Source organism: Spinacia oleracea, chromosome 2 (genome assembly GCF_020520425.1).
Source record: "Spinacia oleracea cultivar Varoflay chromosome 2, BTI_SOV_V1, whole genome shotgun sequence".
In the NCBI taxonomy this organism is placed as follows: domain Eukaryota; kingdom Viridiplantae; phylum Streptophyta; class Magnoliopsida; order Caryophyllales; family Amaranthaceae; genus Spinacia; species Spinacia oleracea.
Window position 1 is genome coordinate 93213696 of NC_079488.1, and position 15383 is coordinate 93229078.

The following is a 15383-nucleotide window of genomic DNA, read 5'->3' on the forward strand; positions in this document are numbered from 1 at the left end:
TAATAGTCTCAATTGAAAAATTAAAGCCCTAGTATGAAAATATTAATTTTCCACCTTTAAAATCATCAAAATCAACACTTTTTAGGCTTTGTATTAAATATGAAATTACATTTGATTTCACAATTAAAATTAACATTCAATTATGTAAATCAATCAATCATTAAATTGGGATTAGAACCCTAACCCTAGTTAACCAAAAAATCACTTTAGGGTATTAAAAATCAATACTTTATTAATTAATCAAATCTGAAAATTATAATTCTTTGATTTAAAGCATTCCTCATAAATCCAGACACATAAAACATCACAATACGGTGTTCATAACCGTTCCCATCAGTTTAATAATCCAAAATCAATGATAATAATATAGTTTTAAAATACGAAATTAAAATAGAATAGGCAAGGAAAAAGAGAATTATACCAAACCGTCCTATAGCACGGTACAATCACGATTTGAATGTGATTGGGAGAAAAAGGAATTAACAAAACAAAGTATAATACACACAACATACGTTGGTGTGTGTGTGTGTTGCATGCGGTGCAGCGACAAAGGCAAGCAGCAGCACGACATCGTGCGACAAGAAGCAGGGCAGCAGCAGGGGTGCTCGCACGAGCACGAGTGAGGGAGAGGCGAGGCGAGTGAGGGCTGGGCGACGAGGGTCACACAGCAAAGCAACAACAACAAACAACAACAGCACGCAACAACACGCTAGGTGCGATGCTGTGCGAGTGAGGGCACGAGAGTGTGAGAAAAAGAGTGTGGGTGTGTGAGGTCGTGCGCGAGAGGATCAGCGACACGAGGGGAGAGGGCGAGTGTTCTCGGAGGCATGAGGCACAGGGAAAAAGCGAGCAATGTACTCAGTTGTGTGCTTGTGCGGGTGAGGGGACCGAGCAAGGGAGGACGAGAGCAAAAAGAGAGAGAGTCGGGTGCAAGGCAAGGGAGGTGAGAGAAAATTATGAGATAAGTGGGGATCAATTAATGAGGTGGGTTGTATTTATAGGTTCTCAATCCCTAATGGGGTTAGGCTTATGAACTTACTATTGGAATTTTTTACACTTAAGTAATTGGGTTTGACTTAGAATTTGAGGCTTAGAAACTCAGTTGGGGTTCACAAACTGAACGAGTTGGGCTTAGAATTAATCCAAACTGTTTAAAAATAAAATCCAATAAATTTCCCGATTTAAATAATAAATTCGTTTCGGATTTAATAAAAATAATAATTATTTCAATTAAGTAAAAATACATTTAAATCATAAGTAAATGCAATTTAAATTTCAAAATTCGTAAAAATACTTTATAAAATACATTAAAATATATTTATAAATTCTAAAAAATATGAGGTATTACACTGACTCTACCCTCCTTAAAAGAAGTTTCGTCCCAAAACTTGGACACGGTCACCAAAGTTTGAAATTTAAAACTTGAGACTTTATTAGACTTTATTGCGTTTTCTTGCAAAAATTTTAGTTGATGTACTCTTTAGGTGATTCAACATGACAATATGAAGTGCAATTTCAATAGAAAACACTAAATTCAACATAAAATAAGGGAAAATAAGGTAAAAGGCGCGAAATTCTACCACACTCTACCCCCTTAAAAGACACGAGTTACGACCCCGCAACTCAACTAACCTCGGGAAAAAGCTCGAGATATTTCTTTCTCGGCTTCCCTTGTAGCTTCTTCTGATTCTTGGTTAGACCACAACACTTGGACAATCCTAACATCCTTAGTCCGCGTAACACGCACTTTACTATCTAGGATTTTGATTGGTCTTTCCTCAAAAGTTAAGCTTTGGTTCAATTCTATGGTTTTCGATTGCAACACATGCGACTTATCCGGGACATACTTTCTCAAGTGAGATATATGAAACACATTATGCACTCTATGCAAGTCCATGGATAAGACTAGTCTATAAGCTACCTTTCCTATCCGTTTCAGGATTTTATATAGGCCTATGTACTTTGGGCTTAGCTTTCCTTTCTTCTCAAATCTCATTACACCCTTCATTGTGAAACTTTGAGCAATACTTTATCACCTATATGGAACTCTTTATCCCTACGATTCAACTCTGCATAACTCTTTTGGCGATCTTGCGCCGCTTGAATCTTGGATTGAAAAGTCCTAACTTTGTTCATTGTGTCCTCTAACATTTTGAGGTCCTAACACAACAGTTTCACTAATGTCACTCCAACACAAGAAACTTCTACATTTTCTGATTACGCCTCTGATTTCACTCATACCAACTTCCTCACCAGTCATCACTCATGGATCACAAATCAATTGGGAAAAAACAGCACAAATATTCTTAATGTACATGGGACTTAATTATGACACGTAGTACTTAAAATGTTTACAAACACAACAAGACACATAGTACTTTATAAAATATCGTTACAACTTACAAACTCGGTGCACCAAACACACACATGATACATACTTCGTATACCATAACTCTATTAGTAGCTATAACTCTATAAGATTTATAACTATAAACTAAAAAGAAAGTCTATGAACGCTTACATGACACCCTTAAAAGATACAAGATCTAGTACGTAAGTACATTGATTAAGATAGAGTAAACTCTCCAACAACTTGGGGTTAAATTAATTTGTGGAGGCTAAGGTGGCAATATGATACTGTGAGGCATACTTATAATTAGGCACTTCTCCTTGTATTACTGGTGGCTCATTAAGGAATGCCCAATTGCTTCTTGTCCACCTGCATTCATTATCCACCAAATTAAAAGGGTATTCATAAATCATAATCAACGTGAGTATAACCAATATGATTATTAATTTCAGACAGAAGGAGTACGAGAATTAAACTTACCAGCCATTTTTAAGATGTTGAGGATCCGCATCGGACTCCTTGCCTAACATCAGTTTACCACTCTTTCTACCAATAATTGGTAACGAATTCGTTCTTTTGAGCTCATTTGAACCACATTCTTCAAATAATCTCTCCTGTCGTGCCAAACAAAACATTCAAAAGTAAGGACGAATTAACAAATACCTGGTACGCGCGTATATGTAAATAGACCTGGTTATTTGGACATTAGGCGGCTCAGTGTTCATTACTATTTTAATTTTATATTAACAAGGTTATGAATTTATTAGAATGAATATGTACCTAGTATACCCCTTCACGTCACGTCACCATTAATAAGCATCATGATATGTTATTGACCAGAAAAATATATAAGAAGGATCGAAACTGAATCTCTTGATTTAAAAGTTATTCTTTTTACCGTCTTATCCAATTTTTTTTTTTATATATATAAATGTAAAATACAAATTTTTAAAAATGGTTTCATGTTTACATCAAGTGAATCCCAGATAAAATCCGGAACAACGTCCGGGCTGCATCCTAATTTAAGTCTAATCCTAACTCTATTGGACTACCTTGTTCAATAAAGAGGATTATACTGTTATACATACATAAACGAGAGAGAAGTCTTTGCGGTTTACACTTTATACTACATTCGTTTCAAAATGATCTTTACACTTTTTCATAATATTCTTTACTCTTTGTTTTATTCTATTTTTGGACATAAAAATTTACTACCTTACCCTTCTTACCCACAATATTACAATTTGTCACTCACTTTCTCTTACTTTATTCATTTTTTTTCTTACACCTATCCACTTTTATACACACGCGTACATTTATCATACTTTATCCATATTTTATTATATTCTACCAACTTTTCTATTTTTGTTTTAAGATCTGTGCAAATAGTAACCGTAAAGATCTTTATGAAACAGAGGTAGTACATGCGAAGTATAATATAGTTGAATAAAAACATACTTGAAGGTCAGGAGAAATGGCTTTAAGATGTTCATCTTCTGTTTTCTTCTTGAGTTTCCAGTAATCTTCAATCCCGTTTTTGGTTAATGACTTATTTCTCATCAGCTTCACTGGAAAATAAAATTGTATGGAGTAGTTAATGACAAATTATCAAGCTAAATATCGGTGTAAGTAGTATAAACAAGGATCGTTAAAGAAAAATAACACCACCTTATGATAACATAAACAATTTCTAACAATAATATAATGGAATGGAAGTTGGAAAACATTACCATATTTTGGATCCTGGGCTAGGCAGTCCCATCCTGCCATTAGAGAACCCATCTTAATTTGTCTTGATACTTGATGTTTGATCTGTTTTTCGTTTCCTATTTTTGTTACTTTGATCACACTTACTTTTTGGTTGAAATGTTGAATGATATTTTGCTAACAAATATTTTGGCTTTTAAGGTGGATCCCAAAGCTAGTGGTATAGAGGGGCCCTCCAAATTCTTATCTAAACTCCTCTTTTATTTTACTAATTGATAATTGATATTTGGGATGTACGTCACATGGTACGGAGTAGGTCGGTATACGAATTTTATCAGCACTCAGCACCCTGTTTTATGCGTAGACTGGTGTTATAATTTATAATCAAACTAGATTAGATTTAATAAATGTACGGATATTTTAAAATTATTTGATTATTTATTTTATAATATATTTGATTAAAATATTTGTCTCTTTAATATTAGTGCATTATAAATAATATTGAACATTTTTATTTAATCATTTAATACGTACGTAGTGTGTATTTTATCTTTTACCTATAAATATTTTATATGTTTGATATGCTAATTTGACCAAAATATTGAGTAAATTCCATTAATTAATATAACGATTTGAGTAAAATATTGTCAATTTTTTTTGAAACTATTATTATGTGGCATATTATATATTATTTCCATAATATATAAACAATTTTTTTTTCATACATAAAATCAAATAAAAATGATAGAAAATAATTTTTTTAAAAACAAATGAATGGAGAATTTTTAAAAAAAAACATTTGACTTAAAAAATTTGCATCAAGAAGTGACAAGTATCACTCCTGGTGTGTATTTTAGTTTGATGTAATATATAATATGCTTTATAATCAAATACAGGGTAGTTATAATTAATTTAGTCATTTTTTGTAATATAAAATTCTTGTTTTAATAATTATAATTTTGTGTTTATAATTATAGACTTTTAACAATAATAATTTTTTGTTAATAGTTACTCCGTATGATTTTTTTAATAGTTAAATAATGTGATATTGTCATTAATGATCTTATGAGTATAAGATAGACCCGTCAAAAGGGTCAGTTGGGTTATAAAAAATTACTTTTATGTTCAGATTAATTAGGTCGGTCGCTTTCGGATTCGAGTTTACAAATGCTTGTTCAAGACTCCAAAACTTTCGTGTTCAGGTCGACCTAACGGGTTAATCGAGATATTTTAAAACGAGTATTATATTTTAATTAATTTGTGTAATAAATGTAAAAAATATAAGCACATATTAATAAAAACTCACACACAAATTTATATTTAGTCAAATTCAACTATAAAATGACATACACTTCAAATCAAAATCTAGATAAATCGAACCATAGATCATAAAATCTTATTTAAATCTAGGTATTTTTGGGTCGAGTGGACGGATCTAATTGTCATCAATTTTTTTACGACTATAAGACGATACTACTATAAGACGATACTACTAGAAAGTAGAAACTTATGTACTCCTTGTCGGTATGTCCTACTGCGTATGATTTTTAGGTACTCCGTAGTATTTTTTATGTTTATCTACTTGACTAAATGGAACAAGATATTTTAAGGAAACTCGCTTGTAAGATTATCTAATAGGAAAATTTGGTAATATTAATCCAATTTTTCGTCGATTTTCTTTTATTAAGCCTAACTATGATTTATTTTTAAATAATTCAACCTTTTAGGGGTATTATCTTATATTGGTCCCTTATGACCGATTACCTGAATATCATGTAGCTTTTTTTTTGTCCTTTTACTTTTTTAATATGCCCTCCCTTTACCTTCATCTTCTTCATTTTCTCTCTCCCCCTTACTTCCTTTAATCACCTTCCTCTTCTCTCTCCCCCATTTTTAATTCAACAATACACCTAAAACACGACTGAATTCGAGCAAATGCATCGTGTTTTATTGTATGAGAACATTGATTTTTAATATGATCAATTCACAATCATTTACAGATAGAACATGTATTACTAGTTAATAGAAACACTGATCATATTCATTGTGCGTGCGGTTGAATTGATTGATGTAATCACTGATACATCAACAAGTTACTACAACATTTGCAGCAAATGTCATATAAAAAGGCAAGGTATACATCTACAAAACTTGTTCTTTATTCAATAAAAAAGTCAGATTCAAGAACACAAGATGAAACTTAGAATACTAAGGTAGAGGAAAAAAGCTACTCCCTCCGTCTCTTTTTGTTTTTTACGTATTCCATTTTGGGTGTTTCATTTTGTTCTTTACATTTCCTTTTATTTTGTCACATAATACATTAATATTCTATCAAAATTTGTACCCAAATATTATTTTAACCAATTAAATCCATTGGACATTAAATATTTCTCATTTCCCCAATGTCAGATTTTTGATAAAAGTGAAAATATTATAAATAAATGTAAATTTTCTTATTTAAATAAAAAAAGGAGAGGAATCTCAATGCACATTAAATAGTCCTTAAATCGCGTGAAAAACATCAAACGTAAAAAACAAAAAGAGACGGAGGGAGTAATTAAGTAATTAATTAAAATCCCCTTTATCAATGGTAAACAAGTGTATCATACTCACGCTTAGTAACAACATCAAGCATAACCGCTTCCAGGTTCAATATCCCACCTTTCTCCATATGGTCACCAGATTCTTCGAGTGCCCACTAACAAGAGCAACCCCAGATTAATTTGCAATAAAGCGAAAGCAAACACCAGAAACCCCTCTCCCCTCCCCCCGTTGTTCGAAACCACCAATCCAGAAATAGCCACTTTCCCCGGTGTTCGCAACCATTCAGCCCTCTATGTTGGTCGGTCGTCGCTGCTGTTCGTGCACCGTCGTTGCTGGTGCGCAGGCTAGTGCTTCACTTTTCTTCAAGCGCGGTTGTCCATTAAAAAGATAAGGAGGAAAGAGAAAGAAAGGAAGCATTAAAAAGAAAAAATAATTAAAAAATAAAATGCAACGTAGGATATTCTACCGGATACAGCAGGTCATAGACCTGTTAGGCCTAATAAAAGTAGTTGGGTAGTAATGGTGGGATTAGTAAAAATAATTCATAGGTGAGATTAATAAAAGAAAATTGGTCAAAGGTTGGATTAATATTAACAAATTTTCCTATCTAATATTATCTCGGTTTTAAAATGATTTTTATATATTTCTATAAATAGGCGTTTCAAATTAAGGACACTCTACTTTATTCTATTTTTGGATATATGATACGCTATATTTAATGCATTCACACTTTTTTTTCCCACTTTACTTACAACATTCCACTCAATCTAAATGTATATTCTCATTTTACTCTTAACTTTTCACTCTATTTAATTTTTTATTCTTATTTTCTTATACCACTCAACTCAATCTAATTTTTCATTATTTTTTCTTACTCTATTTCATTTTCCCATACCAATTCCTTATTTTAAATCAATTATCCTTATTATTTTAAAACGGAAGAAACTTCCGATAACGTATATCCGGAAAACACTGGGCTTAAATGTTTAACCGCTTAAAGCTGTCAACACTTGTTGAGTTGTTGCCACATATATTTCGACCCTATACGGCTAAAATGACTGCATGAATACTTTATACTCCCTCTGTCCCGGAATACTCGATCCGGTTTGATCGGCACAAAATTTAAGGGACTTGAATTGACTTATTTAATTTAATAGGTAGTATTTGATAGTGGTGTATTATTTTAATGTGGTTAGTGGGAAATGTGTAAAGGGATGGGATTGGGGGAGAGTAGGGGTTGAATTTTTAATTATTTTTTGTATGGAGTAGGGGGTAGGTGGGTTAATAGGGAAATAATATAATATTGTTAGGATATTTCCATTTTTAGAAATAGGTCAAGTATTAAAGGACGGCCCGATAAGAAAAACATGTCAGTATTCCGGGACGGAGGGAGTAATTACTAAGGCATAATGTTTTTACTCCCTCCGTCCCGGAATACTTAACCTGTTTTCCTTATCGGGTCGTCCCTTAATACTTGACCTGTTTCTAAAAATGGAAATATTCTAACAATATTATATTATTTCTCACTCCACCCCTGTTAACCCACCTACCCCCTACTCCATACAAAAAATAATTAAAAATTCAACCCCTACTCTCCCCCAACCCCACCTCTTAACCCACCTCCCACTAACTATATTAAAATAATACCCCATTATCAACTACTACCTATTAAATTAAATAAGTCAATTTAATTTCCTTAAACTCTGTGCCGGTCAAACCGGGTCGAGTATTCCGGGACGGAGGGAGTATTTATAAAAAAAAAAAATTGAGCGGTCAACCGATAATCCTTCTATTTGACTTCAACTCTGTTTAGACATGGTTTTTTTTAATGAAAAAATACGTTAAAAGTTAGGACATTTTTTTTAAGACTGTATTTTAACTTATCTAAAAATATAAAATAGAAATTTACTTTTTATATATGGATAATATCTTGAGGGGTCTGAATATGATGAACTAACGCGACAACGTAATTTACTGCGCTATTAGCTTCTCGGTAGACGTGGCGAGAAAAAAAAACTATCAAAATGGTTCAAAAGTTGTTTGATATCTTTTGTCAACAATTGTATTTTGCACGGACAATGAGCTTGTTCCTTTAAAAGATTGATTATCAATAATTTATCACCCTGGATGAAAACATGACGTACATTATTTTCAATGGCTAACAAAAGACCATTACGAATGGGCTATTGTTTCAACGAGAAGTGGAGAAGAAGTTCCAAGATGTTGGGACAGTCGATGTCAACTATTAGCTTAGATGATAAAATTTAAGGTGTGGTATCCCTCAAGATATAATCCCGTCCACATCATTTTTGAATCTACGTTTAATAGGAATTTAATTAAAAATATTAATAGTTGAAATTATGTATGGACAAATTCAAATCAACCTGTTGTTCCGTACATGTATATACAAATTCTTATTTACAAGTGGTGTACAATAAATAATACACTAGAGCAAAGGTTAGCTCAAAATGTTTAAAAGTTATTCTTATATATATAATTTATCTATTTTTAGTGATAAATTCATTTTAATAAAAATTATTTCTTCAAAATTACTAATAATGTAGGGAGTATAAAGTTAATCATTTACTCCTTTAAAATGTTTATCTAACACTTTGTTTTACAATATAAAAAGTTAATCAAAACAAATTAAAAGTTTTAAAAAACTAAACACTACAAAAAACCTCGTATACCGACAGATTTATAGCAACAGATTTATATCCAGATTTATATCCGTTTCTAATTTAGAGACCGAATATTCATCTCCGTCTCTAACTTTATCCAGAGATGAAAATTGTAAACCCGTCCCTAAATTAGAGACGGATTTACAATTTCCATCACGAATTTTGAATCCGTCCCTAATTTAGAGACATATTTTCTATTTTCTAATATTTCTTTTAATTATTATCAATTTCACACATAAAAATATACAAGTTATATTTGGTGTAGTTGGTTGGAGTTTCTCTTTTACAACTGGGGATTCTCATTATCCTTTTCCCCCTGCAAAGATGGACCGGGTTGACCTAAGGGAGATTCCGAACCGGTAATGAGACCGAATTGAACAGAATTGCTAACAATAGGTGATTAAACATAATCACAACGAAATTATCAACTATTTTTAGTTGCTAAATTTAGAGATGGGTTTAAATATCCATCCCTAAATTTTCGAGACGGATTCAAATATCTGTCCCTTAATTTTGGACACGGATTTTATGGAATCAGTCCTTAACTCGAATCAACGGTGTGTTTTTAACGACGGATGTAATCCGTCCCTAAGCACATATATCGAGGATTTGACCAATTTAGAGACGGGTTTGGTCCGTCCCTATATGAGATTTTTATTATAAAAATAATAATTGATAAAAATTATCTTAGTGTATAATATATATATTGTACATATTGTGCGTACACGATCTTATAGATATAAGATTGGTTTTGTTCACTCTAATATTTGTTTTTTATGGGTTCACTTATCCAAACCAAGATTCGGATAAGTTAGATAATGTCATAACTAAGGAGGTTCGTTGTATTCAATTCCTCCAGCCTCCAGCCTCCAGCTAGGGCTCCGGCTATATTTCTACAAGGCGGGCAACAGTTGCTGAATTTTAAAATCACTTAGCATTCGTGATAACTTGATAAGGCTACGTTTGTGTCACACACTCACACGTAATTTAAGTAAAGCCGTATATATTTTATTTTCTTTTATTTTCTTTTTGAAAATGGAGAGATACACAGAAGTTAGGATAGTCTTCTCTCAAGATTGTATTCTAACTCATCTAAGGAAAGAAAATAAGAAAATATATTGTTTATGAAAGGATCTATCTAGTTGACTAGTAATGTGATAACCAATGGATGCTAAGTAATCAGCGCGCAGTTCGATTAACTTCTCGATATACATGTCTCGGATTATGACTATCGAAATTAAAGAACAGATGTTTTATGTCATCCATAAGCAGCTGTATTTTCCAGGCGCAAAGAGCTCGTTGTTGCAAAATCTGAATTATAAGTAAATTATCTCTCTCAATGAGAATGTGTCGAATATTGTTTTCTATTGCCAATATAATAGTAAGCCATTGCGAAGTCAATAGTTTCTGCAAGAAAAGGGAGGGTAGCCCCAAGATTAAAAGATCGACTAGCAATATTGTTTCCAAGATGGTCTCTAATTTCGACACCTGCTGCACCTGAGTTATGGCGAACAAAGCCATCAAAGTTAAGTTTGAATGTGCCAGGGGCAGGTGGCGTTCAAGAAACTTGGATAGAACGATATTAACTTTTTGGAGCTTTGTTTAGTAAATATGATTCCAAAGAGTCGAAACATGTGCGAGTTTTTCATTCATTAAATTTTTTAAAAGCACTTGTATAGAGTCCTACAGCAGAGAACGAGGCGTGTTTAAAAGTAGGAAAACCATTGAAGTATCATCCTGCAATGTGCATGGTGGCTTGGTTGCCAATTTTCCGCAGCGTGTACCGGAGCTTCATATTCAATAACGTAGATAAGTAGAAGTTGGTGAACAATACAAATTTATGGAGTAATGGTAAATAAGTAGAAGTTGAAATAGGACCAAATTATTCATTTTTTACGAACTTTTATTTATTTAATCTCAAAATTTTTATTTTTTACTCACTTTTTCTTTTATTAATTTTCATTTCGATCTTTTTTTCCTTATTTAATTACGAAAATGTAATATAATTTGCAGTATTCACAAATAATAGTTATTGATTTTCAATTTCCTTTATAACTTATATATATTTAAAAATATTTATGACTTATCGATCGCCCATGCATGCATTTGGGTACGCTAGCATCTTGTTTTGGCAAAGAGGGTTAATTTGCGGTATGCATGAGGAGGATACACTCTTTAATCGCATACAGCGTATTAACTATGCTACCCCCATTTTCATATATATATATTTGTATACGAGTAGATGAGTAAGGCTTGTTCCATAAAATTTCTATATTAATATAATCACAAAATTCGTAATGTACAAGAACTACACTAATTAGAATAGAAAGAAACAATAGTAAAGGAATCTCCACTATTAACGTAGTTAAGATATATATTCTATTTGGCTAAAAGAATGAAGATGAAAAATAGTAGTACGTGCGTAGTGCGTAGTACGTAGAAGTTAATTAAGACATAACCCAATTATTTGCATCCATGATATTCATAGTCAAATAAGGTGAGGCTTGTTGAATAGAGAGGCTAAGTGACCACCCAACTCGATGTGTTCTTTTAGCCCCTGGTCCAAAGCACTTGTATTCACCATAATACGCGGTCCTGCATCAGCATCCGATTTAAACAATTACGGAGTATTCGTATTGTCTTATTATGATTATTTATTATTATTATTATTATTATAAAATCAAATGTTAACAAAGTCAAACATTTTACAAATAATTAGTGGGAAGCCGAGATACAATCTGGACCCCACTCAAATGTATAAGATAGTGAGTCGAGCAACCATTATTAATTTATTATTATATTGAAAAATGAAGTACCTGTGCGTAGATGATTTGCCCCAATCGTCCCATCCTTGAGGTAGAACCGCACTAGACATATAAGTTTGTGAGAAAACCACTCTAGAATAAGGACCCCATGGTCTGCCTAACACGCATCTTTTGACTCCAGTTATTTTGCATCTCACAAAATAAAATCCCGTATTTTCTTCTTCCGATGTTCTACGTTGTGCTGTTATCGCCCCGTTGTCCTCTGAAGTTGATCGCAAATGACATTGCTGCAAAATAATTAACATACACTAAATTCAATGATAATCACACTTAGCTTAATTGCTTAGTAATCGGTAATTAAGTTGGTATATATGTACCTTAAAAAGAGAAGCTGCATTTCCAAAAATGAAGTCAGTTGCTCCTTCAATGTAACAATTGTTGTAGAAATGTCTCCCACTTTCATCTAGAAGTGTATCTTGGTATGATATTATTCTACATGCATAAAACATAGCCTTTTCGCTTGTTACTCTTAATGCCACGGCTTTGTCTGTTGTACCATATGTATTCTGCATACAATCAAGTAATACTTATGTTACCAAACTAGTAACGTGACAATTAAATGATAAAGAATCGTGTTAAAGATGGACATTGAATTGTTATTACGTACTACACCAGACAATATATAGTAACTTAGTAATTAAAATTGTTAAGATTTAGGTAGATACCTGAATAGTAAGGTAACGTCCAACAAAATCAGAAGCAAAAACAGTAAGAGTAGGAGATTTGAAAATATCTCCACCATCATTCCAAGTGATAACCGTAGTATTTGCATTTCTACCACTAAGTGTAATCAAGGGTTTATTTTCAGGTACATGAATCTTCTCCTTGTAAATTCCAGGCTCCACCCTTATGAAAACAGGATGTACATTGTTAGACGGAACCGCATCAATTGCATCTTGTATCTTCACGTAGTTACCCTTCTTCCCCGATTGATCAACCGTTATAATTCTCTTCCAAACTCGTTCAGCATTACAAGTTGTAGCCATTGAGCCCATTGCAACCACTAACATCAACAAATACCCATGAATAATTCCCATTATAATTGTATAAGTAGTATATGAATATATGATACGTACTCCTGGCTAAAAGATTGAACAAGTAATGAAGGAATGAAGAAAGATTAAGAGAAGGAGATGTTGTATAAATAACAGATCGAGGATGATGGATAAATGGATAATGGATTAGTTATAGAATTATATAATAAGGTTTTGTCATGAATAATTAAGAGGGAAGTCCGTTTAGTTACCACAAAAAGCATTTAAACACAAGCTATAAGTTTGAGTTTAAGGGGAAGTTGCTGAGAAAAGAAGAGTCGTCAGGAGGTCAACATGATTATTGATTAGCACCCACGTTACCCACGTTTCTTGAATCAAGATTAATCTGCTTAATTACCAACAATTATACACTTTCTGTTATTGTGTTCACAATTTTGTATAACTTCTTTTACCACTAGCGATTTTACTTATAATTAAATTCTACTTGGTCTATCTTTATTTTTAATAAGGTAAATTTAACCAACCCAAAAGAAAAATAGAGTTGGTTATACTTTACAAACAGGTTGTGTAATAAAAATTGCTCCACCCGTTTTCATTTTGTACTCCTTCATCAGAAATTATATACTAATACCTATAATTAAGTCCATGTATCTAGTGTAATTATTATACTAAGGTTACATTCCATTTACATGATTTTCATTTATCAAAACTTTTTAGTTACAAATTGTAATTGTGTCACTATTATTTTCCTTCAACTACCAATTGACGGTTGGTTCAGTGGTGATTGAGGCTGAACTTGCATGGTAGGGGGAACCTGTGTTCGATCCCCCGCAACAATAATTGGGAGGGGACTGAAACCTATCCACACAGAACTCGCCCCGAATCCGGATTAACCCTAAGGGTGAACCGGGTGCTAACACCAAAAAAAAAAAAATTATTTCCCTTCAACTTATATAATTTAAACTAATTTTTCCTGAAATAAGTGGAAATTAGCTAGGTTAGTCGAACATGGAATAGCAATATCACTATCGAAAATATGTTTGATCAAATGAGAAGAAAACAAAAACCAGACAAGTACACATTGTTTTAGGATTGTGTTCTATTCGCCTAATTTTCACTAGAATTTCCATGAACTTAATTTATATAACTTGTACTTTAAAATTATTAAATGTGAAATAAGTAAAAATAAGGTGAACAAATTATGGCCCAAATTTATTTGTTACATTAATATGCCCACTTAAATGTCAAAATCGCTAAATATATCTATTTTGAAGCCAGGCAAGGGAGTATTACTCCGTATGAAAGAAGGGGATATTCAATTTGACTTCTTTTAATTTAAGAATCATAAAAAAAAATTGTAGGGTTAGTTGACTTGAATTCATTTGATTTAGTCTTGGTTTGAAGCTTTTAGCCACAAAGAATCTATCAATTTAGGTAATGATGCATATTGATTTGTATGCAAGAAATAAGCTGTTTGGATATATGACTTCTTGAAAAGGCAAGAAAATATCAATTTCATATTGAAGGGAAAACATGGATTCATCCCATTAAGAAAGATGTTTTAAATTAGGTTTGAAGCAATTCAGAGACTTTGCTGTCTAAACCCATAAATAAATTTGCAACTATTTTGTGATAAGGCCGAAGAAGTGGAATTTTGATTCCTTTTTTGTCACACTAAACAAATATTTGATGTCTTTTGGGGTTGAGGATGTCAACATGACAACATTTAATTATGTTAATTTAGTTTTAAATAACATAAACTTTTTTTTTTTTGGTTCTACTACGTACGAGGAGTTCCCACCGCCTTCGGCGAGTGGACTAATCTCTCGCGGGAGTTTGCATGGGTACCTCGATGGGCAGCATCCCTCCCAGTTGAGATTTTTTCTATTCCCAAGGCTCGAACCCGAGACCTCAATTGGTACATGGTGTGTCACACCTAGAGCTGTCAAAACGGTTACTCGAGTCGGGTCCGAGTCTGCTCATCTCGGGTCTCGGGTCATTATCTGGTCGGTTCTTGTCGGGTCATTTTATCACCGGGTGCAAGTCGGGTTCAGGTCGGGTTCGGTCATGTTGAATATTTATCGGGTCATGTCGGGTTATTTTTCCATTTCGGTATAGGTCGGGTTCGGTTCGGGTTCGGGTTCGGGTCGGGTCTTTTTCTAGTCGGGTACAATTACGGGTTCGGGTCTTAACGAGTCGGGTCAATTTCGGATCGGATAATTATCGAGTCGGTTAAAATTCAGGTCGTGTTCACTATCGGACACGGGTTAAGACCGGATAC

General features: G+C 33.0%; 2 protein-coding genes across 2 annotated transcripts; both read right to left on the reverse strand.

The window, feature by feature from the left end:
• Positions 1-2303: 2303 nt before the first annotated feature.
• LOC110790565 (uncharacterized) lies at positions 2304-4239 on the reverse strand. The gene is made up of 4 exons (XM_021995344.2): positions 4081-4239; positions 3809-3918; positions 2831-2964; positions 2304-2719 (listed from the first exon to the last, which is right to left on the reverse strand). The coding sequence occupies exons 1-4, from the start codon at positions 4130-4132 to the stop codon at positions 2605-2607; spliced, it is 411 nt and encodes a 136-aa protein (XP_021851036.1). The 5' UTR covers positions 4133-4239; the 3' UTR covers positions 2304-2604.
• A 7311-nt stretch (positions 4240-11550) lies between these two features.
• On the reverse strand, positions 11551-13342 carry LOC110790564 (putative pectinesterase 11). The gene is made up of 4 exons (XM_056835551.1): positions 12773-13342; positions 12425-12613; positions 12099-12334; positions 11551-11877 (listed from the first exon to the last, which is right to left on the reverse strand). The coding sequence occupies exons 1-4, from the start codon at positions 13142-13144 to the stop codon at positions 11730-11732; spliced, it is 945 nt and encodes a 314-aa protein (XP_056691529.1). The 5' UTR covers positions 13145-13342; the 3' UTR covers positions 11551-11729.
• Positions 13343-15383: the final 2041 nt, after the last annotated feature.

Excerpts from the sequence above, each read along its gene's own strand:
- LOC110790565 (XM_021995344.2), bottom strand. The coding sequence starts at position 4,132 with ATGGGTTCTCTAATGGCAGGATGGGACTGCCTAGCCCAGGATCCAAAA. Across the intron at positions 2,965-3,808 it reads CCATTTCTCCTGACCTTCAA|GAGAGATTATTTGAAGAATG; the intron begins GTATGTTTTTAT and ends TTGGCACGACAG. Across the intron at positions 2,720-2,830 it reads CAACATCTTAAAAATGGCTG|GTGGACAAGAAGCAATTGGG; the intron begins GTAAGTTTAATT and ends TAATGAATGCAG.
- LOC110790564 (XM_056835551.1), bottom strand. The coding sequence starts at position 13,144 with ATGGGAATTATTCATGGGTATTTGTTGATGTTAGTGGTTGCAATGGGC. Across the intron at positions 12,614-12,772 it reads GACGTTACCTTACTATTCAG|AATACATATGGTACAACAGA; the intron begins GTATCTACCTAA and ends GATTGTATGCAG. Across the intron at positions 12,335-12,424 it reads ATGCAGCTTCTCTTTTTAAG|CAATGTCATTTGCGATCAAC; the intron begins GTACATATATAC and ends ATTATTTTGCAG.